General features: G+C 27.6%; 2 protein-coding genes across 2 annotated transcripts in view; both read right to left on the bottom strand.

Annotated features, from left to right (window-relative positions):
* The window catches only part of LOC132920134 (agrin-like), a 175,286-nt gene extending 168,976 nt beyond the window's left edge, over window positions 1-6,310 (bottom strand). The window contains exon 1 of the mRNA XM_060982243.1: window positions 6,209-6,310. The gene's annotated coding sequence lies outside the window, so the exon portion shown is untranslated. The remainder of the gene's footprint in view (window positions 1-6,208) is intronic.
* A 15,511-nt stretch (window positions 6,311-21,821) lies between these two features.
* On the bottom strand, window positions 21,822-24,264 carry LOC132920631 (uncharacterized). Its single transcript, XM_060983148.1, has 2 exons — window positions 23,885-24,264; window positions 21,822-23,470 (listed from the first exon to the last, which is right to left on the bottom strand). The coding sequence occupies exons 1-2, from the start codon at window positions 23,939-23,941 to the stop codon at window positions 22,187-22,189; spliced, it is 1,341 nt and encodes a 446-aa protein (XP_060839131.1). The 5' UTR covers window positions 23,942-24,264; the 3' UTR covers window positions 21,822-22,186.
* Between the last annotated feature and the right edge of the window lie 3,251 nt (window positions 24,265-27,515).

Here is a 27,515-nt window from a genome sequence, read left to right on the forward strand (position 1 = left end):
GTATTACGTGCATATACGTCGTCTTCTATAGTACAGAATATATTTATAAAGTGGGTGTACTCTATATAATGACTAACACATTTTTAATTTTATTTCTATTTTTAGAGAAGTATTGGAAGTTTCAAGTTTAACAGTAATATATTTCATCTAGCAAATAAAAAACGAAAATGCCTATATACGATTTGTATTTTTTCTTTTATTATCTTATTACATATAATATATTTGTTAATTCTATTATTTAGTTACACATTTATTGTAAATTGTCCGTTAAATTCCCTAGTGGTTTCAAATATAAAACTTTGATAAACTAAAAACAATTAAGCTCCTATTAAACTAAACACATATAGTCAATTGCATACTCTTTGTTAAAATAAAGAATATCATGTGTACCAAGACACCAGGTAAGTGATTTATTTTACGTAAAACCCACATTCTTTCAAATACCATTAAAAAAATATTATTTTTTTGGAATTTCATATTCCAAAGCTAAATATTACTAGAAATATTTAATTATATTAAGAATTTTGAACGATTAATTAATTGATTCGTATAATATTTAAAGTTTAAATGAGAGGAACAGTGAACCAATGTTTTGCAGGATACCCTCTTTTTCACTCCACTCATCTAATCGTTGAATACTTATAATTTATAACTCACAAACTACTCTTTCAAAATTAAATATTTAAAAATCAAAGTACATTTAAAAATTATATTCTGCTTTTGAATAAGGAATTAAAAATATTTATTTTCATTAAAAAAGTAAAAAAATTAAATTGTGTAAAAAATATATTTTTAAAGACAATAGATTTTCTTAAAAGTAGTTGTTTAATAATAACAATAATAGAAAAATCATCCGTTATAAATACTATCTATAATTAAAGTAATGGTGTAACTAACATTTCCTATGTTATTGCTTATCTTTTTATTATAAAATTAATTTAATCACGAAGTATGAATAGCATAAATATAGCTCAACATGTATCTTTTGAAAATAAAAAACTAGAACTAACTACTAAAAACTGTATCCTATACTTGTTTTATACATTAAAGCAGTCTTCAACTTTTTTTGCTGCGAGTCACTTATATATATTTTTTTTTAATCTCGCTGGCTGAAATCGTAATAAAAATATAACATATTAAATTATTAAAAATGTATTAAAAAATACATGTTATGCTTAAAATATGTTTGTGTTTCTCAAATAAATAGACAAAGTGAGCTGCCAATTGAGTACCCATACATTAAAGCTTTACTGAATTATAGAAATAACAATTATTAATAATTAGACAATAGTATTTAATCTTAACCATACCTATTCGAAAAAAAATAGTTCCTATATTTCGATATAAATATGCAATAATATAATTTATTATATTAATATCTTATTCTAACTTAAAAGTTGTTATTAAAAAATCTATACTTTAAGATCACAAAAAAATATAATTTATCGAGTCCATTGTACATAAATTAAATATGTATGTATAATATATTATGGTTTCAAGTACTTAATGAATAAGACCAATAGCATGAACATGGTGATAAAATACGTATATATTACTTGAACAAATAAGTAGTTATATATGCTTATCTACTACCCCTTTACTTTGTAGTTTCTACATGTTCATTAAAATGGTCTTGCACTTTTGTTTTACAACATGTTCAGTTATTTTGCAAATAATCATTCATCGAATTATCATTATTATCCACACAATATTCCCCAAGACATTGCTGCCTATAGAATTCCAAGACTAATGGACCTCGTTTAATGATTGGACATTTCCAATTCTAAGTAATTGTGTTGGTTAAAACTGTGAGGTGAATGAAAACAGACAAAATTAAACTTGTTGAGTTGTTTCATTAGCGAGCAACCTCCGATTTTAACGAGATAGCACTCAAAGTTGTCTGGAAAATCAGTAGACACCTATTATAAATGTTTTCTAACAAACATGAAATTAAAATAATTTTAATAACAGAATAGAATAAGATTATTGTATTCCGTGTTATCAAAGGATAATGGTGAACATAGGTATTATCTCGTACGGGTAACAATGTTATTTACTGATTTTTATGTGTTTTTTTATCGTACAAATATAACTTTCTAGAAACCTTTTTGTCCTAAAAAATAATTTCAGTTTACAATTAATATCATTGAGACTACTTAGCTTTGGTGTTAAATATACATTTACGCGTTCACTATAACCTTTACATTGGTGTATTCGTGCAGAATATTATATGTTATTATAGAATAGTTCGTGTGTTCTACTTTTTGTTAAAGTGGAAATTATAAATAATAAATGTTCCTACATTTTTAATACAACAGTAAGAGTTATTGGTTTTTAAATAATTTGTTTATTGTACTCATAGTATACTCAGTTTTTTTCTAATAATTATAAAATTTCAAATTTATTTCGTATCATAATGAAATTTGCGAATACCTCATACATAATTTGTTTGCATTTTATTTAACTAAGTTCAAATCATGAATAATAAATATATCGAAAAATCGAAGTTTTAAACTGCTTAAATAATAAATATATAATAATTAGCGATCGATGTATGCGTGGTTTACGAACGTTTTAATCTTCTAAAAATAAATCGATAATATTATAGAACTAATCTAAAATGTATTATTCAAACAATAATATCAAAATACGAACATGTTTTTAAACTATAAAATATTATTATATTATATTACTTATAATTTTCGTAGGGTTAATCAATAACAACTATTATTTCCATAAAGTATTGTTAGTAATATAGTATACAAAGTATTATAATATGATATTGATATATTTATATATATTTAATACAAGAAGATTCACTAAGCATGCAAACACCATTTTTTTATTTTAATAATGCATTTATTTAAATTTTGATTTTTAGAATTTTCAAGTACAGGTATACTAAAATACCATATTTTCAATTACTTACATGTATATACTATATTTAAGTAGTGGCGATATACATTTTGTTTATCAAATAAGAACCACATTTTATACTGTAAATTATTTAGCAGTCAATATTTTTGAGAAATTGTATGTATCTGAGTTAAAATTCGAAGTAAAAGTTTCTGAGTATTCACTAAGGATAATAGTTTATGACAATGGGTTTAAATATATACATGGGGAAGGTAATAATATGAAAATTATAATAATTACCACTAAAATACTTACATTTTGCAATTTTTTTTAAATTGTCCTAGTATAGTTAGAACTAGATTAATATATTTCATATATTTAATCTTATATTATAAAACCATTAAGCACCATCTTCATTAGTTTGTATAAAGATTTAAGTACATTAATATTAATTTCAATAAAATAACAAATTAAAAATGTATTTAAAAAAAGAAAGTTCAGATTTAAAAAACAGAAATTTATATTACCACACTCCTAATTTGATATTAAAATCTTAGTATCTAAAAATATTTATGCTTGAAAACAATCAGAACTTGAATAAAAAGATTATTGAAAAATGGAGGGAATGGTTGTAGATTTTAAATTATTTTTACAAATATGAAATCTTAATTAATAGCTAATTTATAATTATTTATATCCTTTGCGTAAGATATTAGAAAAATCATTATTTGATATATTCATATTTGAAATAAGACAACATTTAAAAATTTTTTAATATTATAGATAGGTATATTATTATTTATTTGTTTTCAAAAGTTTTGTATAAGTATTTGAGATAATTTAATTTTTGTACTTTGAGTTAACAGATAATATTTTAATCAGAGACTCTTTCATTGAGTACAAGAATTACAATTTTCCTGCATTATTTATATTTTATCACGCAACTAACTTCAACTTGGTGTTAACCATTACGATTAAAAATTTAAAAAACTAACAACAAATCTTAATAAGGCGACTTGCGTGCTCCGCATGGCAAATGCATAAATCGAGAATACTAATTAACTTCAAAATGTACGTAGGTACATAAATTCCCAAACTTGCAGAAAGTTGCACTTAGATACTATATAGTTCTTTTTCCCCCATTAATGGTTACACTTTAAATGTTACTATAGTCAACTATAAACTATTCATTCACACGCGTTTAACATTAGCTAAATACTGGAGATAAACACAACGGTTCAAACAATAAATTCAATAATTTATTATTTCCATCATATTAATTGTAAAATAAACATTATTATTTATTGTTAAAAACTACGAATTTAAAACGACCTTCAAAATAAGTTTTACCATAATAAATTATTAACATTTTAACATATTTTCTTTCGTAGATAAAATAAACTATATAAATCAATATTACATGCTTTGTGAAATAAAATATAAAAAGTATATTTTTTCAGTAAATATGATAAAATAAAGTTATGTTTAATCATAAATTAAGAATTACAAATTAAGGGTACAAAACGTTAAAAGTTTTTCTAAATTAGAACAATTTTATTCACTTTATTCCACACTTGCAATGAAACTTTTAGATTTTGTATCTTTTTTTACTTGACAATTAATTGTTTGAGTATTATACAGAGAAGGGTGTTTTATATCTCATTAAAATATTACTTTTAAAATGATAAATTGTGGGCTATCAAAAATAATGTCTTCCTTTTTAACCATTTAAAACAAACACAAAAAAAGAAAGTTTTTAATACTAATTTTTCAGTGTTAACGTTTATATGTCAAAATATTAATTTATTTTGTTAATATAAATACAATATTTTTATAAAAAAAAAATAAATGTAGTACTATAAATCTTTAAAATTACTTCGTACCTCATAAACAATATTATAATCATATTAAACTTGCTATGTATTATGATATATTATATTTAAAAAATGCAAATACAAATTTTTTTAAATGAAATTAAACATTTTTATGAAAATATTATAAAACTGTATACCTACTATGAATAATTATACAACGTAAATAAGTATGTAGCTACTTACAACGTAAATATTATTGTATTTTACTAATCAAAAATGATATAGGTACAATGTAAAATTATAGATAAAGAAATTTACTAGCTAAAAAAAATTAAAGAGAAATCTATCTTACAAGATTATTTGAATTAAATTCCGTAACAAAAGGAATTATATTTTCAAAGTATAAAGTATTATACATTACTATTAAAATCAAGAGATCATGACCTAAATTCTTAACATATTTTTACCGAAAACGGAATTTTTTTAAATAAAAATTAATTATACGTTTTTTACCTTTTTAGTTAGGTATTATTAATCATAAAAAAATAGTAATTTAATAATGGGGATTTCTAAATTAAAAAATAAATATCATATGCAATCACAATTTAAAAAAAATAATATTATGTGAAATTCAAAATGACTGTCATCTTAATTAAAATTACCTAAATGTATTTCTAAGCCCTAGTGGAGCAATAAATGCTATAGAATATGCTAATGGAAACTTATGCAAATATTTTTCAGTTAACATACTTACACTTTTCTCAATATTTCACATAATTATTCAACAGTTTCGTTCAATAAAATATTAGTTATCGATTTTTTGCAAGGTTAAAGTACTGTTTAACCTTAAACTATTATTACATTTTTTTAAATTCCAATAAAATTTAATCGTAGGTAGTATTATTTAGTCTAGACGGTTCGTTTGAAAGACGACTAATTGTGGCAAAAAATACTGTCGTTGTGCATCGACAACATAACACTATTATTTGCAATCGAATAATATACGTATAATATGATATTTCAGTCCGATCGTATTACAGGAGTGTACACAATAGTAATAAAATAACGATGTTCCCTCCGATCAACGGTTCAGGTTAACATTTATTTAATATTATACATTTTTTTTTACTTCCATCAACCTCGTCGGTGGTGCACATTAGTTGATTATATTAGGAACATAATGTATAATATGTAACATAATAATATTAAAAATATATTATTATAATTAATTTTAATCATAATATACTACGCACAATTCAGTTGCAATTTAAATGGATAGTAAATGATACAGAAAGCTAACTGAAGTCAAAAACCAAACGAAACACGCGATCACAAATTAATGATTACTATCGTTCGCACATTGTCTTACGATTTTTTTTTATCCATAAAAACTTGAATCGTCATAATAATGTACATCATTGCTATGTTATAATATAATGTTGTGCAGCAGCAGTAGGATTATCATTATATTATATAAATATGCATAACATCGTGAGGGTCTACTTCGCATAAGGCACATTGTGATATTATATACTTACCACGGATTGTCGTAGGTTAAGGAGCGATACGATTGAGGCACGTGGGTTGCATTTCGTCGGATCGTCAGACGTGCGTGCATCTACCGGAGGTTACCGCGAACGACTGCCGATAGTGGTCACTGGTCGTGGCGTTGCGGCGTAACCACCGCAGGTGCGTCTTCTAATGCGCGCATGTCCGACATCCTGCCTAACGTCGTCGTCGTCCATGTGGAGACATAAACGCGACTCGAGAGAAAGAAAGATATCACTGCCGATGACAATAATAACCATTATAATAAACCTAACTACCTAACATATAAAATATTGTATAAATTCACGTAGGCGTCGATAATCTAGATAATATGAAAATTACTAAGACAATAATAATACTCGTACATATTATCAATGGTGTAATATTGTAATATTACGGATAACAGAAGGGATAAAGCTTTATATTCAATAAGACGAATCTTTTTTTTATTTTATATTCTAATACTCATACAAATACAAGTATAAGGTGCAATAATTACAGAATAATAAATTTATAATATTATTTAAAAGATAAAAATTTTGAACACCGTTTGACAAGGTTTCACCAAGCAGTCAATGAAGGTATCAACATTTAACCGTCTTTGAAAATAAAACTAAAAATCTAAATTTTCCCCTAACTGATATTCTTAATTATATGATATTATTATACATATATACGTGCGTAAAATAGTAGGTTCATCACGTTATTAATTAAGCAGATTTAATGTTTACCTGCAGCAATGTAACATACTAATACGATTTGTATGTAGGTATAAGAAGCGTTACGTCTTTTGTTATAAGTAGCCAAGTATACATGTACAAATGTATTTTAAGACAATGCAATTTTGATTAATGATTCTGTATTACCTACCGTAGAGCAATACCATTGATTATACAAAGTGATTCACCAAGCATGCTCAAACCCAATTTATCCATTAATAATGAATTTATTCAAATTGTGATTTTTGGAATTTTCAAGTACTGCGACAATACAAAGTTTTTTTTTTAATGAGTACCGATACCTCTTTTTTGAATATAAAGAACCAATTATATAATTTTTATTAAAATATTGACTATTAAAATCAAAATTCAATCAAGTAATTCTAATAGTTTTTATACTTTATAATATACCTATGAGTACTAAGGATGTTATAATAATGATTTTATATAAAATAAAAGTTGGTATAAGTAATATCTATTATAGAATTTATTAGACTCTAGTAATTAACACAAATTACATATTATTAATTAAATTATTATAATCAATTCATTATTACTTAATTACTTGCCTTTATTAGAATACAATATATTAAATTATTTGCTAACAGCTAATTATTATTATGATACTTATTTTGTCATCTAAAAAATTAATAGGTATAGGTGTAGTAATTAATAATTTAATTTAGTTATTAACAATACAGATATTGTAAAAATTATTCACAAAAAGGTAAGCAAGTTGGTGTTACTTTGCAGTACAATAGATGTTGAGTGAATCGCTCTAATGGATGTGTTAAATTTGAATTCAATGATATATCATTCTTTACAAAATCCGTTTCTGAGTAGAAAAGATCTCTTAACCTACTCGTATATCACTAAGTATATTTCATTATTTGTTGTTTGATAATGCTAAGTAATTTTGTAACTATTAGAGCTATAATAGGTTCATTTAAAATCTTTAGCAAAAACATTATATGTAATATATTATTAATATTTAATTGCACAAATAGTACATATTTATACCATATTATATCATTATTATTAACCTCTGGGCCAATGCCTACCATCTAACCCACTTTAAAACAGTGTGATTATGTTCATGCCGTTCATGATATAAATTGGTGATGGATTAAAATTAATCTACATATTTTGAAAATATTTCGTGTAGAAAATTCATAATATACATACAAGTTAAGTCCTCTAGAATAATGTTTTTGAATTACAATAAAATAACTAACATCATTATTCTTGGTTTAAATATGTAATTTAGTCAACATTTCCATTTCAAATGTTTATAAAAAGAAATTATTTATATAATATATTTTAGATTTTTAGGTTTCAGTATGAATTGTTATTTGTTAACGTGGTTACGTTTTAAAGTCTTAGCTATACAAAATCAACTTTTGATAAATTGTTAACTACAAAATATTTTATACATATTTGCAATTTTATCGAGATTCATTAAGATTTAAACGCCAGCTTATAAAAATATATTATAACTATGTATTTTGGGTATTTTTTAATTATAATATAAACAACTTATAAGGAACCTTATATTACATTTTCAATGACCTAATAAAAAAAACATTTATCAATATGAATTAAAAAAATTAAAATATCTAAATCTTTTTATGCCTATGGCAAGGGCCCAGGAGCGTCAAAATATTTTAAATATAATTTTAAATTTCATCATGTATATACAATTCTGATATAAACATTTACTGTACTTATCAAGTATCTACAGTTATTAATTTATGAGTCACGTTAAAATAAAAAAATTCAATTTTGTCAAATACTGATTTTATGGAAAAATCCCTGTTTTTTTTTTTAAATATTCCCCCCCCCCCACACGAAGAATAAGAAGTTTAAGGACTTAGCCATCACATAACTATATATTATCAAGGTTTTATTTAAACTTTACAAACCTAGACTAGGAGTGAATTAAAAGTTTTCATTAATTTTGATTTTGCTTTACTTTCTTTGGATAAATATGTAAATCAAGTTACTTTTATGGCTACCGAAAACTCCAGGAATTCCTAAATTAGCTCTATAAAAATGTTAATTGGTGATCCCTACGATATACCTGTACGATATACATAATACACACCACACACACCACATAAAATAAGAAACAATAAAAAATTTTAAATAACAGTTGTAGAAGCGTCTTACTATGAAGAAAATGTGAATAATATGCATAATATAGGTGCGTGAGGTGACTGATGTGCGTTTTATACCATGATACCACCCTTTGCGCGTAATCCTCGAGAAACGGGAGACGTGTTTCGTCAGACCGGAAGTGATGAAGACGTATTATACAAGACTCGTTTCTCTGGAATTTCACCAGCTGTCGACTACTCGTACTGCATACCATTTGTCGTACTCACTATAACTATCATTGATAATCGACTGGTTCTTCGAACATGAAGAAAGCGGTTAATAACTACAATTTTCCTCGAGGACTGAACTACGGTAAAATTCGTGGTTTTCCCATTCATATTTAATATATAAATAAAAAAAATTAGTTAAGTGTGTACTGTGTAGCTCTGCTATACATAAGGTTTCGAGCGAGTCATAATTATAGGTCTGTTAAATTTTAATTCAAAAAAATTTATAATATATCATTGCTTAAGAAAAACAAATATGAGCGGAAATAACCGTCTATCAGCCTATATCACCAAGTGGTAATAAGTGATGTTTTTTTGATACAGCTGTAAAAATTATTCATTTTAGTTTTAGTATTATAGAATATTGATATATTTTTTTCCAAAAATACTGCATTTATTATATTATGTATATTTAATTAATATAATATGTATTTATACCGTATTATACCAACTTTAACGTATAATTCAAAATAATTTATCTGTAAATATCATAAAATATAAAACAAAATATATTATATAATAATATTTTAAAATAAATCAAAACTGTTAAAGCATAATATTATAGTAAAATTCATAATAATATAATAATTTACGTAAAAGTTTTAAATTCCCATGAATAATATTTTTTTATTATAATAAAATAATTAATTTCATCCATATTGAAATTTAAAATATCTATAAAAAAAATTGGCCAAATACATTTTTAGATGTTATGTCTTAGTACTCTTAGTAGGAACCACTTAGGAAGAATCTTATTGTATTAAATGTTTATCTTAGGTATAAAAACACACATTTTCAATAATTCTCAACAACAAAATGATTTACTAAATTTTGCAATGTTTATGAATTTTGTCAAAATTCTTATTTTAAATGCTTGTAAAAAATATTGTGACTATGTTCAATATTTTTTAGTTGAGAAACAAACAAAATACTCATTTAAGCATTTCTTGTCAGCAAATATGGGAAAATATAGTATGACAGCTCCAGAAACTCGTTGGTACATTGTTAAGAGTGTAGTATGTTACATAAATGTAATAATAATTTCTAAAATTTAAATTTAAATTAATGAAAAACTTTTTTTTTATTTGGAATATTTAATATTTTGACATGCGAGTTTTAAAAATGTACATGTGTAAATAGGCCTTATTTTAGTAAAAAAAAGTGAAAAAAAAAATCTTTTTTACTATTATAAAATAGCCCAATTACATGTTTTTCACTACAATTTTTCAATTTACTTTCTTTTAAGTGTGAAGGAATAAGTATAAAAGTTTAAAAAACACAATTGGAGTTTTTTGCAAAAAAAAAATTTCCATAGTTTGAAAATTTTATCCTAAATAAAAACTATAATATAATCATCAGTTTTTAAAAATTTCAAGTATCTGTGGTTATTTGTTTTTGAATTACATCAAAACAACAAAACCGGCAGTTTTTCCTTAATTTTTTGCTTATTTTTCTTGACTATAAAAATAAGTATTAGTAATTTTTAAGTTTGAGTAGTTTGACCTCTCTGAAATACAAACAATCCAATTGAATATCCAAAACAAGCAAAGCCCACCTCCATTTTTAAAAATCGAAGCATTTTATCGTTCACATATTGTGTAGTATCTACAAAAAAAAAACATCATTATAAAATCTATACATTCATCGCTCCATTCAAAATCTAAAATTCGGGTCAAGTTAGTTAAAATTGATAAACGTGTTTTAATTTTTAAAGAAATGTCACCTAGATGAACAACTTCTCCTCCTCGTCCTCTAAAACCACCACTAGTGGGCGATTTTAACTAAAACTTAACTTAGCTATAATTTTTCAATCAAAAAATGTAATGTTAATACTATAATATTGCCTTCATCTAAATCATTAATTATACTCTATGAAATTATATTGATAAGTAAAAATAATAATTTAGTTTAGTCGGTAATGTGCGTGTATTTTTTTGCACGATTACAACACTTATTATAATATCTAATATTTTTATTGCAGTAAACAATAAATACAATAGTAAAATAATATTATAAACTTAATACTACGAAATAATGTAAAACTGTACCTTTTGCGCCATCTATGCATGTATCGTTTACTTATAATGTTATGTTAAAGATAATACATTAATACACAACAGTAAAGTTACATTAATAGCTTTTTGTGTTCAAGTAATTTAATTGTCTCTGTTACTCTTAGTCTCAAATAGTAAATGTAATAGGTACAATAATTTAATAATATTATTAATTATTATAAAAAAATTGTTAAATACTGTTTTTATTAAAACAAAAAAAATGGTTAGGTAAATAACTTTTATGACTTTTATACGTTTAATTCAAAAAATATTTAAAACCAATTAACTCCTAATCATTTCTATAAAAAATTGAAAGTTATTAATTTTTATTTAAATTTTCCAAATAATAAATAATAACTAATATTTTAGACTTAAATACAAACAGTTTGTAAATGCATGTAAAAAAAAATTATTCTCATTGTTTTATTTATAATGTTTTAAAATAAATCGTTTAATCATTAAATTTGTTCTGTGTAAAAACGGAAACGAGAGTTATCCGAGTTGATTACAAACCGGAAAATGTAATCTGATTTTATCTGGTGTGTATGAGAAATGAGAATAGATTTCGGGGTGAAAACGGAAAGGTTGATTTTGGGCGAAATCCGGTCGTGTTCGACGGGTACAACGATAGGCGATAGGTGTAGAAAGCAGTTAAACAACAGCATGATGTCCGTTCTCTACAACGTATCATGATCACGGGGTGCATATATTTCATATTGTTTAAATGGTTAAATATTATATATGTTTGAAATTAATAATAATATTATGATGATGAAAAGTGATCGATTTTAAAACTGAAAATCGTCATGAACCGAGCCTAACAATAAATTCATAATAATTTTATACTGCGCGCAATAATCAATACTAGTTACTTGTTAGTTATAATTTTGTTCCGCGTTACTATAAGTTAGTATTTACCTATATTTTATAACGATTTATAATTTGTTATACTTTATAACTATAGTCTTTATCTTGTTAGACAATTCAAAATAAACTACAAACTGGGCAAGTCCTCAAGGCAGACAGAGTAAAAGGAACAGTCGCTCTCCCATACCTTATAGTTTTTTTGAAACGTTTATTATAGTTTTTTTTCTTTAGCTGAAATGTTTATGTATGCCTGTATATAGTATGCAATTTTGTATGAATTATTAATGTATACACATTTATATTATATTTTACATTCCAAGTAGAGTAATCAAAATACTTTGATATTCAATTTGCCAGGTGGCTTCTAACAGAAAAGTGTAATTGGTAATTTTAGAGCCCTGTGAAGTTGGCCGCCCAATAGGGGATAAATATTACATATATAATATTAATCCCATTATGACAATTTTTTTAAATAATCAGGAAAAAATAGGATAAAATGGAAATTTTTAATATTTATATTAGATCAGTGTTCAATAAAATCAAAGGGAGCTTTAAATAATATTCTTATGTTTAAACTTTAAACTTAATAATTTAAATCAGAAATAGTCTATTAACTATGATATTAAATATAACAGTAAAATGGATTATTTTGAACGTAAAACTAAAGTTACATATAAAAGTATACATTATTTAATAAGCTATTTAAAATTATAAAAATATAATGAGTTAAAACCTATTATTCCTCCCTAACACCCTCCACACAACAAATAGGTCTAGACTCTAGAGAATCCAGTCACCACTAACACAGAGTACGGTTTTTCTAATTACGTGGGTGACCTTTTATGTGTTCATCGTAGGTAGCCATCACAAAATCAAAATTTAGCTGCACCACATGAGTTCAACTGTTTTATCCGTATGTGTCGGACAATGGATCCGGTTGCTATAAGTATACTATATACGTCGGCGTATTCTGTTTGCGATCTGCGCACTTTTCAGTTCCTCGCCGTACACACTAAACATAAACTAACCGTATGTTTAATATTTAAAGCACATCTAAAGCAAAATTGTTTAAATATTTTTATATTTATTTTTAGTAATATTGGTAATACATCGTCACACAACACATCACGCATTTGTATGAATATTGTGATGTACGGTGTCGTACCATTTGTGATTAGTCACCAGTCCAAACATATCATAAGTCGTTGAGGTCAAATGCCATATTTTTGGTTTTTAATGCATAATGTATACAATATACATTGTACATGGATAAATATTTAAGATTTAACGCCCCAAATGCACAGCACTGTTCATAAGCTTTAATATAAATAATTACAAATGTTAAATACATCGCCACAATTTTTTTTTTTTATGTGTGATACTCTTTGGAAAATAATTCACTGTGTAGTAAACCACATTCCGACAAAGAAACGACTACCAATGTTCTACCATTGACCCATTTAAACATTTTGAACTCGTAACAATATAACAAAAGCTAAAGTCAACTTAAAATTCGATGCTCTTTGTGTTTGGGACGGGAGGAGAGAATCAGGTGTCCCAAATGCTAAGAACACAGAAAGAAAACATTTTTACACACTTCAAACTATTATAAAGGATATAATACGAATAAGCCCCGTCCATTGATTTAGTTGGTTTTTGGGGGACTACTTGACCGGCTTCTAGTTGTTTCACTGGCCTCTTATTTGCTGTACAGTTGATTTTATTAATATGCAATCCCATCATGATCCATTTCTCATGCAAATGATCGCAGTGAAGGATTTATTTTTCAACTCTGAAACTTTACACGCATCGTAAGACGAGTGGCCGTAACAGTTTGCGCGCAAAAAAACACGAAATAATCGACATTTCTATTTTACATTACGGCCTGCCACGGCCCCTGTTCATTTTTCGTCGTTTTTCACCTAAAAAACTAAATATACGTAATTTTGAGATGGAAGCCTACCCGCGATCGGTGTAAAAACGTTGTAGCGTGCTTCAGGCACCTTCGGACTTCCTTTCTATATCAAAAAAATCTCGAAATTCCAAATATTAACCACCTAAGTGCGGTAAAAAACCACTTTTTTGAAAAAAAGTAGTATGCAAGTTTTCGCGGTGAAGGATTTATTTTTCAACTCTGAAACTTTACACGCATCGTAAGACGAGTGGCCGTAACTGTTTTCGCGCAAACAAACACGAAATAATCGAGATTTCTATTTTACATTACGGCCTGCCACGGCCCCTGTTCATTTTTCGTTGTCGCCGTATATGTTTTCATCCTGCCAAATCATGATCGCATTATTCTGTGCGATTTTGTTGATGCGACTTTTGTTCTTCTATTGTCCACTATTTTTGTGAACGTCCGGTTTGGTATGTTTGTTGTCTGCAAATATATTTTATCGCGTTTGCCTTCGACGGTCCTGATGCTCGAGTTTGATTTCTGTATTGACTGTATTTGTCGAGCGCGTAACACGCAGTTCACGACAGGGCCGCGCACAGTTTGCCGTGTTTTCATATAAAGTAGAATTCGCTCAATTGGGACACATTGGATGGTGACCTACTTCTCCACATTATCGGACTGTCTCGATTAACCAAACAACTAATAAACCGATACGTTCGTTCGGGACTATGCAATCTGTCCCTATTATGCAGTTGTTCCTTTATGTAGTGTCCCAAATAAGTGGATTCTTCATCGTGTGGTGCTATCCGTCCTGGTCCTTATGATCTGAATTTTCTATACGCATTTTGGTTACCGAAATGATGCGTCCGTTTGTTTTTCTATTGTCCACTATTTGTGTTTACGCCGTGCTTGGTATGTTTGTGGTCAAATATATTTCGTCGTGTTTGCCTTTGACGTTCACGTTGCTCGAGTTCGATTTCTGTCTTATTTGTGCAATTCGCGATAGGTCCGCGCACAGTATGCCGTGTTTACATATACATATTATTATCTATGATACTAATTTATACATCGTGTGTTGCGATCTGTCCTGTCCTCCGCAGGGTTCCGTTCGACCACCACGTGTCTCTTACTAATCATTGTACTTTGTACAACACGCGTAAATGTTGTTACCATTGTACCGGTATAGTATTTCGACGCGTTCCGTCATCGTCGTCAGATAGAACACGTGGATTCTAACCCGTTGCGCGTATAAGGCGCGTTACTTTCGTGCCGTGTGTCTCCATCGGCGTACAGTATTATCGCCGCGATATGCGGCCGATCCGACAGGGTCGATCGATTTTCACTGTTTTCATTACCGTGCGCGCGTCCATCGTTATTGATGTGGTCACGAATTAAAAGCTGTCCACCAGACAGATTACCGATAATACCTGTGTGCTGTGTATCGGTTTACCGCTGTCGCCTGCGACCTGTCCCGTGTAATGTGAAGACTCGAAGTACATAATATAGTGAAAGTGCACCGTAGTCATGCAATCGCATTGCATTGATATAGTTCCTATTTTGTTGTGCAGTTGTGCTGCAGCATATTGTACATATTATATTCAATTATAAATTATTATTGTTTTGCGATTTCCTTCCATCTTAAATCACTCACGGACCACAATATTCATTTAGTATGAATTATAATAATTACTAAATGAATACCAGCTATATACTATTATAATCGAGGGCAAACAGGGTTGAAACTTTATTCATATATTTTATATTAATTTAATACATAATTTATAGTAAATTTACTGAAAATATAAATAATGTGCCCCTCCTTAAAAAATTTCTAGATCCGCCGCTGATTATAATATCGTATTATTCTGTGCTTTTTGTATTTTATGCCACTTCACCATTCGGTACCGTTTTTCTAGACTATTAAATTACTATTTATATTATATTTATTTCAAATACACTCTTATCAATGTTCTTTTGACGCAGATTTATAATATACTCAAATTAATTATGGCAGCTATCATTATGTATTCTTTTTAAACTGTTTATGTTTTCGATTTGTATGGTACAGATGTCCAGCATTACCAGCATTTTTTAATATTACACCATTCGGTCGCGCATCACGTATTTAGGTAGGTACATAATATATAAATTATGGTGTCATAATATTTTTTACTATTGTCTTCCAGTCGTCATTCCTAACATTTTGCTAGTCATCGAGGTCATCTCGTATAGAAGAAGCCCGACTGCGCTAACAGTTATAGTGAAACATATTTTTACAAACTTTTGTCATAAATAAAATTTATAAATATCAATTAATTTATACCTTTTATTTATACTTTGTAAGTACTCCCTTTACCTTAATGATCGTTAATTTATTAAATAAATAAATAAAAATCTAATTTTACTATTGATAACAATATAATATACTTTATTGACATATAAAATATATTCGTATCCATCTAACTTTTTTCAGTCTCAAAAGCACATAATAATAAATAATTATTATTATTATAGTATGACACAATAATTTACACAATTCTTATAACGTAAATTTGTCGTAAATAATATATTTATATATAGATACATCATGCAAAATATTACGACCCATATCAAGATCACCACAGCATCGATACAAACCCTTTCTAATGAATCACCAAATGTTAAATTTACGAAAGTTTTAGAAAGTCGCGAACTGCCGTGTTTAATAATTAAGCCTTATTAAAGTTGTATGATAAACATCAACATATTTGTGTTATTACAATTTACTCAACAAATTTATTTTATGATGCTGTACACAGGTGCGTGATGGTGGTATAAGTGTATAATAACAATAAGTTTCTTTAATCTTTTAGATCCTAAACGGAATGTATTTATTTTACAATGATGTGTGTTTTTTTTTTTTTGTGTCTGTCATCACGTTTTGGAGTAGTAATAATGTTTCTATTTTAGACATCAGCCCCTCTTTGAAAAGAAAAATTCATCTAGTTAGTACTTTGGGGGGTCAAAAGTAAAAAATTTCTAGTAGTTTTCAAAAGTGTCGGGAAAAACCCTGAAAAAATAACGGAAAAACGGGAATTTTTATGCATAACCACTTTTCGACAAAATCGATTTTTTGATTTTATTGTAACTCAAAAACGAATCGTTGTAAATACTTGAAATTTTTACCAAATGTTTATATTATGGTTATCTATTTACGATTAAATTTTCAAAAATATTTTGACCTTTTTTAAGCTACTTATAGACAATTGAAATTTTCGACTTTTTTAAGTTTTTTTTCTTAAAATGCCGATAAAAAAAATTTGGCTATCAAAAAAATCTTTAAATTTTAATACAAGGTTTATTATAAGTTGTACTTATTGTAGTAAAAAAAAAATCAAAAATTGTTAGTCACAATTTTTGTTTATAAACATTTAAAGTTCAAATGTTCACGAAATATGTATGTCAAAACCGCGAAAATCATTGACTGACAAATCATCTCCGTTCAGAATCGTTTTTCGTATACAATGATGCCTATCATTGCATTCAAATTTAACACATCCATTATAATGACCAGTGACCTACTTTCCATCTCTACTATACAGCAGAGCGATACCCACTTTTTTAATTATAATATTGTGTACAAAATTATATGGTTTTTCAAGTAGGTAGATATTATAGATTTTTATATAGCAAAATATGTATCATGTATATAGATATTAAAATATATTTTGTATACAAAATTAAATTAGGTGTCTTGGTAATGTAATGAATATAATGCTACAATTTTATTTTAATTGGAGTTTTTACAATATTTATGACATTACTTATATTTTGTAATTATATTCTTATTCTTAAATTCTATAATAATAAATTATTATTCTTTTTTCTTTTTCATGTAAAATAATATTGTATTACATATACGAGGTATCATGATTAATGTACTTATATGTTATTTTAAAAATTCAATTTTTCATGCTTATTAGGAAGTAAATAATAAGATGGAAATGTTTAAGATTTAATGTATTATGTATATTTATATTTTAAATTCTATATCTAATATATTAGTCTACTTATTTACAAATATATTTAACATGATATAAAATGTTTAATTTTATTACATAGTAAGGTTAGTTTCAATTATAAATAATTAAAATGCACATAATATGTACAGTTGATTAGTAATATTTAAAATTAAATTGCCTTGTTTTTAAAACAATACATTTTTTGATTTAAAAATGTTCCAATTTAATGTATGATTATAAACTTCTTCATAATATGATTTATCTTTATACTCAGATAATTGTGCGATATTATGTTTAATAAATGTATTTTAAAATTAATTTTTATAATCTGTACAAGCACTGGCATTACATTTTCCTCTTATCATATAAATATTGTTATTAGAGTTCAACGGTTTTATATTATTTTAAGCTATAAAAAACAGTTGTATCAAAAATCTAGAAACTACTTAGGGTTTTAGTCAATAAAATAAAATAAAATACATAAAACAATAAAGTAGGTAAAAAAAAATTCAGAAAAATTAAAACAAAACCATATTATAGTCATATACACTGCGTATTAGAAATAACACACAATTAGCTAATCGAAGTTCTGGCTGTTTATTTAGGATATTAAGTATGATACACTAAAAATTTCCCCATAACCTGATAGGATACTAGCAACAAGTTTCGCTCTTGATTCTTTAATGATTAAATAGATAGTTCGTTGGTAAGCGAAAAGTGTTATCCTTTATGTATATATAATATTCATAACTTGTGAATTGAGCTTAATTGTGTATCGATTTTTGCCACCGATCTTTTTTTGAATCGATCTTTTCATTCCGATTTAAATCGATTCACTTCCAAAAATCATCCATCACTATAGACCAAATTCATACGGCCGCCCGCGTGAAAAAACGTACCGAAATGAGTCGTACGAACGGGCTATAGAGCTAGATGGCGCTGCGTAAGCTAAGGTTGCTACTTTAATCCACGTAGTATGCTTATATTTTACAAAAAAACGCAAAAAAACATGAATAATCCCTATACTACGCAGATTAAAGTAACAACCTTAGCTTATGCAACGCCACCTATAGCCGTTTAATCGTGCTATTCATTTCGGACATTATCAGAAGTGGAGTTTGGTCTCCTTATTCTAATATCTTCATGGACGGGACAATAGTTGAATAGTCTGTTTGCCATCTTAAATAACGAGTCTGGTTAGTCACCGTCACAGTTATCAACCACCATATACATAATCTAGTTAAATGTTTGTTATTGTATTACAGTGGTGTAATTACGGGGGGGGGGGATTTGGATGTAGTATCCCCCATGACCATTTTTTTTTTAATATTGATTAACTACATTTATTTACTGATTTAACAATAAATATTATTGTATATTATTGAATATTATGATAAATACAAATTTTTGAAGGAAGGGGTAGGGGGGTCAAAGGTAAAATGTAAATAATTTCATCCCCTACAAACATGACCAAATGAGGTATAGCACTGTTATATTATATTGATTTATTTTATCCAGTAAAAACTATATATATTCTATAATATTCTAATATCAACCATAACTAAATAGATCTATATAAATAACAAAAAAGCACACACGCTAAGCGCTTAAAAATCTCTTCAACTTGTTGGAATATCAGTGGATCAATGTATATAACAAAAATGTAAAATTATTTTTGTCTGGTCACACTAATTTTCTAATGTTTCCTATGTTTGTACCACGGACTACTATATACAGACTACCTATACAGTTGTAATGTAGTAATCCGTGATTTGTACTAAGGTATATCGTATATTATATTCTTAATCAATGGTTTACATACATTTTTTGGAAACAATTTTAACAAACGTCATTCATGTATCATATGTTATCGCGTTCCTTCGAATATTTGGAATACATTCTCGTTAGAAAAATAGAATAATAGGGAATATCTTTCTACCGCCAACACCGATATTCCAACAAGTGTTGTAAATCTGTGCACCATAAGAACCCGTGTTTAACTTAAAAGGTGTCCCATCTGGTTATTCAGTGGCTATACCATTCCTCATCGTGATAGACAAACGCCACTATACTATCTGTTCCAAATAAGATGACTTGTGCGCAATTACGTTCGGTTTACGTCGGAGTAGATAGTCTACCAGCCTACCAACCTTGGCGTACGGCTCGTTAGCCACGCCTACCGTGCGCGAACGCAAATTATCTTATTTGGAATAGAGTATAATATGTATACAGGTGATCAAAGGTGTAACTAGTGGAGGGGGATTGGATAGGCTTCAGTCCCTAAAAAAAATGTTGATAAATGTATGTGCTTATAAACATATTAATATTAACTTTATTTTTGCATACTATGTAAAAAAAATATATAATGTTTCGTTTAAACTAATAATAATTCAAAAGTCAGTTGTAAACACCAATAGAAACAATAAATAATTATCTAATTAAAAAAAAATAAAACCTTTTTAGGACTCAAACTATACAGTTACTTTTTTTGTATTTTCTACATTTTTATACTTGTTAGGTATTGTTATGTACCAAACACAAAGTCTTACGCTCACGTACATTTTATGGCTATAATACGATTGAGAACGTTCGACCTTTTTTTAGCTTACGATTGAGAACGTTCGAAATGGAACAATGAAATAACCGCTGATCCCAAAAAACAGTACGATTGAGAACAAAATTATGTACAACGTTGCCGATATAGTTATATTCAAGTCAAAATAAAATAATTAAACATTAAATAAAATAACTCATAAATTAGCAAAATATGTCAAATAATAAAAAATTCATTGTCAATATAATAATATAACCTACAAAAATTTAAAAATGAGTTAAATTTTAATTCCCCGATATATATTTCCTAGATATGATAAATATTTTATTAGTTCTTCGGAAGACTTATTTTGTCAATATTTATTATATGATATTATTGTTTTTGAAATTTTTTCTTGTTCTATTTTTGATGCTTTTTGAATAGTGCCCTGTTGAATGTCATTAAGTTTTAAAGCTGTTTCTTCCTGAGTTTCTAGTAATGTTTTTATCACAGCGTATACAGGTGGATGCGTCGAATAAAATTGCCTATTAAAAGTGCGATGGAAACTTTCTACGGCATTAGTAATCCTAAAAAAGAATTTATTTTAATAGATTTATTTTCACCGATATTTTCAATTAACAAACTTGCTGCGCATTTGTTGGTGCATGTCCACTTTTCAATATTGTCCTTCCTCAGTCTAATCAAACGATATTTGTGCGAGTTAAAAACAATTAAATTTCCACCACGCTCAGATGATATAAGTCTTACGTTTTCCATTTTATTTAAGTATAAATGATTTATACAACACATAACACAGGAAACCACGTACTGAGTAATATGAGAACACATATATTGATAATTCGTTGCAAACAATTCGCTATCGTTGTACTTATATAGGTTATTTCAAAAAACAATAGAATCATAAAATTCGATTGCGATGTATAAAACGTTTAATTATGGTTAATATATGGTTGGATTTTCAGATGGCTAAGTTTGGCAACGTAGCGCGGAATTATAAAAACTGAGCGTTCTCAATCGTAATAGTCAAAAAGGTCTAAAAAAGGTATCAACGATAATGACCGTTCTCAATCGTATTTCTGCCCATTTTATTTAGGTACAATTATTATTAAAACATTTAAAAACAAATATCAAATTACCAATACATTTAATAAAATGAATACAATTGATTAGTAAATAATTATTATGGTCATGTTTAAAAAATAATTGAAAATGTCATGATTATAAAAATAATAAATACTTACAGAACAATATTAAAATAGTCATGTTTCTTTATATGAAAAAAACAATTGAAATCTGAATCTGAATCAGACAAAGTCTCAAACGTAGTAGTATAATATTATAATAAATATTTGCCATATTGATTTAATAGTGTATAATGTATATCATTAATATAACAATTATCATGAATATTATTATTTATTTACAAAGATATTATAATTTTAAAAATACGTTATTTACTATTTTCTGAGTCTGAAGTCTCTCCTGTCGTTACTTAACAATATGATGTCGAATTTAATTTCTCCAAAATCTCATCGGAAATGAAGTCTACTTGCCAAAATGTATCCTCTTCTTTTAAAGTATGGGAAATACAATCAGACCATTTTTCAGGTGTCACTCGTTCTATACCATCATTTAATAATTTCCTAAAGTCATTTAAATTATAAATCGTGTTATTTTCTTCAACATGTGATTTTACTAGCGACAACGCTGAATTTATAGGGTTGAGTTCGTTATGGTACTGAGGTAAACGCAGTACAATTTTATTATACTTTTTGGCTTCTTCATCTACAATTAACTTCTCATATTGTTGTTTTATCTGTTGAACTTTTTGTAATAACTCAAATTTTACCATGCCGGATTCGGTAATTACTACACCTTTAGATTCCAGCCATTCAAGTATTGCATCCTTTTTCCAAGAAATGATAGGGGCCTGTTCTTTTTTCATTGAATTGTGTGGTGTATTATCCATAACTATCACCGCGTCGTCTTTTAATAAAGGTAATATGCTACAGTACCATTCGAAAAATGTATTGCCATTTATTTCGTTGTGATTGTCAACCGTGTTTTCCTTGGATTCAAAACACAGAAGACCGCCAGCGACAAACCCCTCGAACGACCCTATGTGAGCAACGATGAGTCGCTTACCTTTACATCTAGGATTACGTGACCCCGTAGTCCAACCTTTCAGGAATTTATCGTTGTTCGATTTAAGATACTTGTTGACTCGCATTTTAGACGAACTTTCTTTAACATTGACCCAAGTCTCACCCAAATAGTATATTGTTCTTCCTTCTTGACGATAACGTCGTATGGTGGAAATATATTTACGCCGACATAAGACAAGGTCATCCCTTTCAATAAGAGCACTGTTTATACTGCTTGTTTTTGAGTATTCAAATTGCATATCATTTAATAACCTCTGAAACGAAGTACGTGATATATTTGGAAGATCAGGGTCATTTTTAATTACTTGAATTATTTTTCGTAACGATGGAGTTTTTTTACTGAACCAAAATTCGTATATTTTTTTACGAATTTTATTTTTGCTATAATCATCCACTTTTTCGATTACTGTTAATCGTTTTTTATTATTTATTGGCAAGGATATTGTGCCAGAAGACTTATACTCACTCAACGTCTTCATAATTGTTTTAATTCCGATTCCACTTCCTTCAGACAATTTATCTATTAAATCTATATACTTAATATCAGGTTCTTTCTGCTTGATATCCGTGTATAAACAAATAATATTTTTTTTTTGTTCTATTTGAACAACCTAAACAGAAAATATAGTAAACTGTGTTAGTATTATTAAAGTATTATTAATTGTTGATCGGCTTTTTACCATTTATAAAAAAACAAAATTTATATTGGTACTTAATATTAAAAAACTAATAATTCGTATTTTAAAGATATGTTTTGTTGTAAAATTAATTTGGAGAAATAAACTATTCTATATACCTGCTAACTCATTTATTAAATCTTTTTTGTTTTAGGTATATTACAGAATAAATAAGTATTTTGTAACTATATGATAATGATTATCAAATATTTTTTTTTTTAATTAAAATAATATTATTTTTTAGATAAATGTCACAATAATATACATTTAATTTTAAACCAGAATATAGAATATTAATAACTATTGCAATATTATTAATAAAATAAAAAATCATTTTAATATTCTTACCTTTCCACTAGGATTCTTTTTAACGGGCGTTACTCCATCTTGATTGTCCTTGTCCATAGTGAATATTGATTTGAACAATATAACAACAGCACAATAATACAACGTAAAAGAAAAAGTCAATAATGTACATCAAAATCACAAACAAATCGCATCAAAATATAACGTTCTAATATCTAATGAGTATGTAGTCGGTACGTTGTTACATAATGTGTGAATACAACAATGACAATACACTGTAATACTGTATGAATATAATATACACACTGCTGTTTGCCCACAGTTATGTATAATAATTATTGTACGTTATCTGTCTGTATCACTGCTATCTGCTAACTGCTTAAACTGCTAACGCGTACACACCATAGAGTATTACCCTAGAACAATATAGAAACGAAACTCGATCAGCTGATCGCTGAATTGGTTCCCTATGATCTGAAGTCTGAACAAGGAATTGGTTCCGTAAACCAACATGATGTTAGACACAATGTTACCGATATTATGAAAATGGTTCCAAGACGTAGGCGGGGTATCTGCGCGGGGTTGGGTTGGTTCCCGTCACGGCGTCACCGTAAATTGTAACATCGCCACACCGGTACGCAATTTTTTTATTGTTTTACAAACCGACTAAGTTTTGTTTTACAAATTTTGTGTTTGATTTTCACTTCAAAATGGTTGTAAAGTGTCTAGTGTGTTCGAATAAGTATGGATCCTTATCAAATGTTACTTTTCATAGATTTCCAAAGGATAGCGAAAGGTAAATATTATAATTAATTAAATATTAATAATTTATTAATCTAACAATTTTGTTATATATAATTGTATAATGTTTTAGATTTTATAAGTGGGTTGAACTTTGCCGTCGTCCTGATCTAACAGAAAAGAGTCCAAACATTTGTAAACCTACTTATAGACTATGCTCAGAGCACTTTGTCAAAACAGATTTCAACAGTAATGGTCGGTTGAATAATAACGCTGTGCCTTCTGTATTTAGCTGGTCTGATGTGGAGTTGAAACAAACTGATTGTTTAGAAACAATCCCTGAGGAGTCCATTCCTAGTACTTCAGGAACAATGGCCTATTCTGACAAAGAAATTGTTTACATGTTTGACCCACCTCATTTATTAAAGGCAACTAGAAATAACTTTTTCAATTACCGTTTCAAATCTCAAAACAAAATAGCAGAAAAAATTCATCTTACAAATTTTTATGATTTTGATAAAAGTAAACAACATCAATTGGCACCTAAATTAACAGATGTTCATTTAAATCCTAATAGTTTTCAAAAAATGAAAGTCAAATTTGCATGTCATGTTTTTAGTCATACAGTGGTTGCAGGGATGACTACCCTAGTTTCTTGTAATGAATTGCCACATAGTGCTTTCGATACAATTGATTTCATAGATTCCATGGATAAACTGTTTGATATATTTAATTCCCGCCCCAATTCTACCGAAGTTTCTAATCATGATGGATCAAAACGTTATTCATTGCCATTTTCAAACTCTTCTTATCAGAAAGATTTTTTAAATTTAATGTTTAATTATTTTGAAAATTTAGAAATTCAAAAATTTGATGCTGTAAAAAATGAGTGGGTCAATATAGCTAGACACTATAATATAAAATTTATTAATGGCTGGTTAATATCAATCGCTGGATTAAATCGTCTTCATCAAAATTTAACTAATAGCAGTGATTCTGAAATAGATTCAATATGTACTAATAGGTTAAATCAGGACAAATTAGAAAATTTTTTTGGAACTGTAAGAATTCAAAATGGAAATTGCATAAATCCTACATGTATTCAGTTTAAAAGAACTTTTAAAAAACTTTTTTGTCTTGATTATTTTGAGCACTCTGAAGGTGCTAACTGTATTCAAGATTTAGATGATGTCTTACTCACTCTTGAAAAAACTCCTATAAGTGAAATTAAAGTACTTTTCCCTGAAAAAAATCCTATTCAAATTCCATTACCTATTGCAAACATTAATAATTACAAACAAATTAATATACCTGAACAGAATGCTTTGACATATATTTGTGGTTACTTAATTGGGCAATGTTTAAAAGTTCATCAATGTACAACTTGTTTAAGTTTTGCACAAGCAACTACTTCGTTATCCAGTGAAACATTTTATTCCCATTTTAAATCATATGAAGCAAATCCTTCTTTATTATTTGGTAATTTAATGATGCCCGATTCTACTTTTTATCAGTATATTTTTCAAATTAATCAAGTTTTTGATAGACATTTCATTTCATTAGCTCCTCAGCCCAACGTGGGTAAGACTCTTAAAGATTTAATTTTAAATACAATTTTTTTCTATCATCCGTGTGATAATTTTCCTAAAGACTTCTTAATTAACTTATTCTTAAGATTTCGAATATATAACTCATTAAATAGAACCAACAAGAAATCTCAAGCATTACGTACTGGTAAAATGAACAGAAAAGTTCAAATTCTTTCAAATTTATAAATACTGAATTTAAAAAAAAAAAACCAGCTGTTGATATTAATTCATTTTTGTTTATGCCTATAATGATTCATAACCAACGAATGTGTAACAAATTAATAGTAATTTCAGTATTATTAGCCAAATACATTTCACTAAAATTGTTCTTTTTAGGACTAACCTCTGGTCATGTAACAAATAGTAAAATTGAATAGTCTTTTATTATATTGATTCAGAAAGCGAATACTTTACTTAACCAGTTCTTTTTAGGACTAACCTCTGGTCATGTAACAAATAATAAAATTGAATAGTCTTTTATTATATTGATTCAGAAAGCGAATACTTTACTTAACCAGTTCTTTTTAGGACTTAAACAGTTCTTTTTAGGACTTAAACAGTTCTTTTTAGGACTAACCTCTGGTCATGTAACAAATAATAAAATTGAATAGTCTTTTATTATATTGATTCAGAAAGCGAATACTTTACTTAAACAGTTCTTTTTAGGACTAACAACTGTGATCATATGAAAAATAATAAAATCGATGTATTCTTTTATTACAGCGAGCCATTTAGTATTGTTATAATAAAATGTATGTATTCTTTTAATGTAATATATTATTTTTCATTGAATAAATTAAATATATTCTTACGAAATTTCCAATGTGTTTGTTCTTTAAGCCTAGTATTTTATTCCAAATCCAATTACCTATTATTACACTAGTCATTAATTTAAGTATTGTAATATTTTTTCATTAGAGTAAATTTTAAATCTTAATACATAAACATAAATCTTGGTAAAATTAATAAACAATATTGTCGTATTCGTATTGTACAAAAACTACAAAATGGTACAAATGATATTGTGATATTGATATGATATATTTAATTGATAACGTATGCCACGCCCATCTGGAGACCGTGTTCAAGGTCACAACTGCCTGATTCGGCCAACGCACGGAGTTTCGTACCCCTGGTATTACTCTATACACTAGACGAGTGTCGGCCGTCGGGCGTCGGCTATCAAACGATCGCAACCGACCGGCTTCCGACAGATGGGCCGCAGTATGGTGGGGGAACCAATGCGCAGCGACGTACACGTTTTTAGGGACATTTTTTCGTGAGCCGTAGTACGTACTACGTGTAAACTGCAGTGTATCAGCGCAACAGTTGGTACCAACGCT

Source organism: Rhopalosiphum padi, chromosome 2, assembly GCF_020882245.1.
Source record: "Rhopalosiphum padi isolate XX-2018 chromosome 2, ASM2088224v1, whole genome shotgun sequence".
Taxonomy (NCBI): Eukaryota; Metazoa; Arthropoda; class Insecta; order Hemiptera; family Aphididae; genus Rhopalosiphum; species Rhopalosiphum padi.

Bases quoted from the DNA above. Each gene is read 5' to 3' on its own strand.
- LOC132920631 (XM_060983148.1), bottom strand. From the start codon at position 23,941: ATGGACAAGGACAATCAAGATGGAGTAACGCCCGTTAAAAAGAATCCT. The intron at 23,471-23,884 runs GTAAGAATATTA...TTTTCTGTTTAG, and splicing joins AAAAGAATCCTAGTGGAAAG to GTTGTTCAAATAGAACAAAA.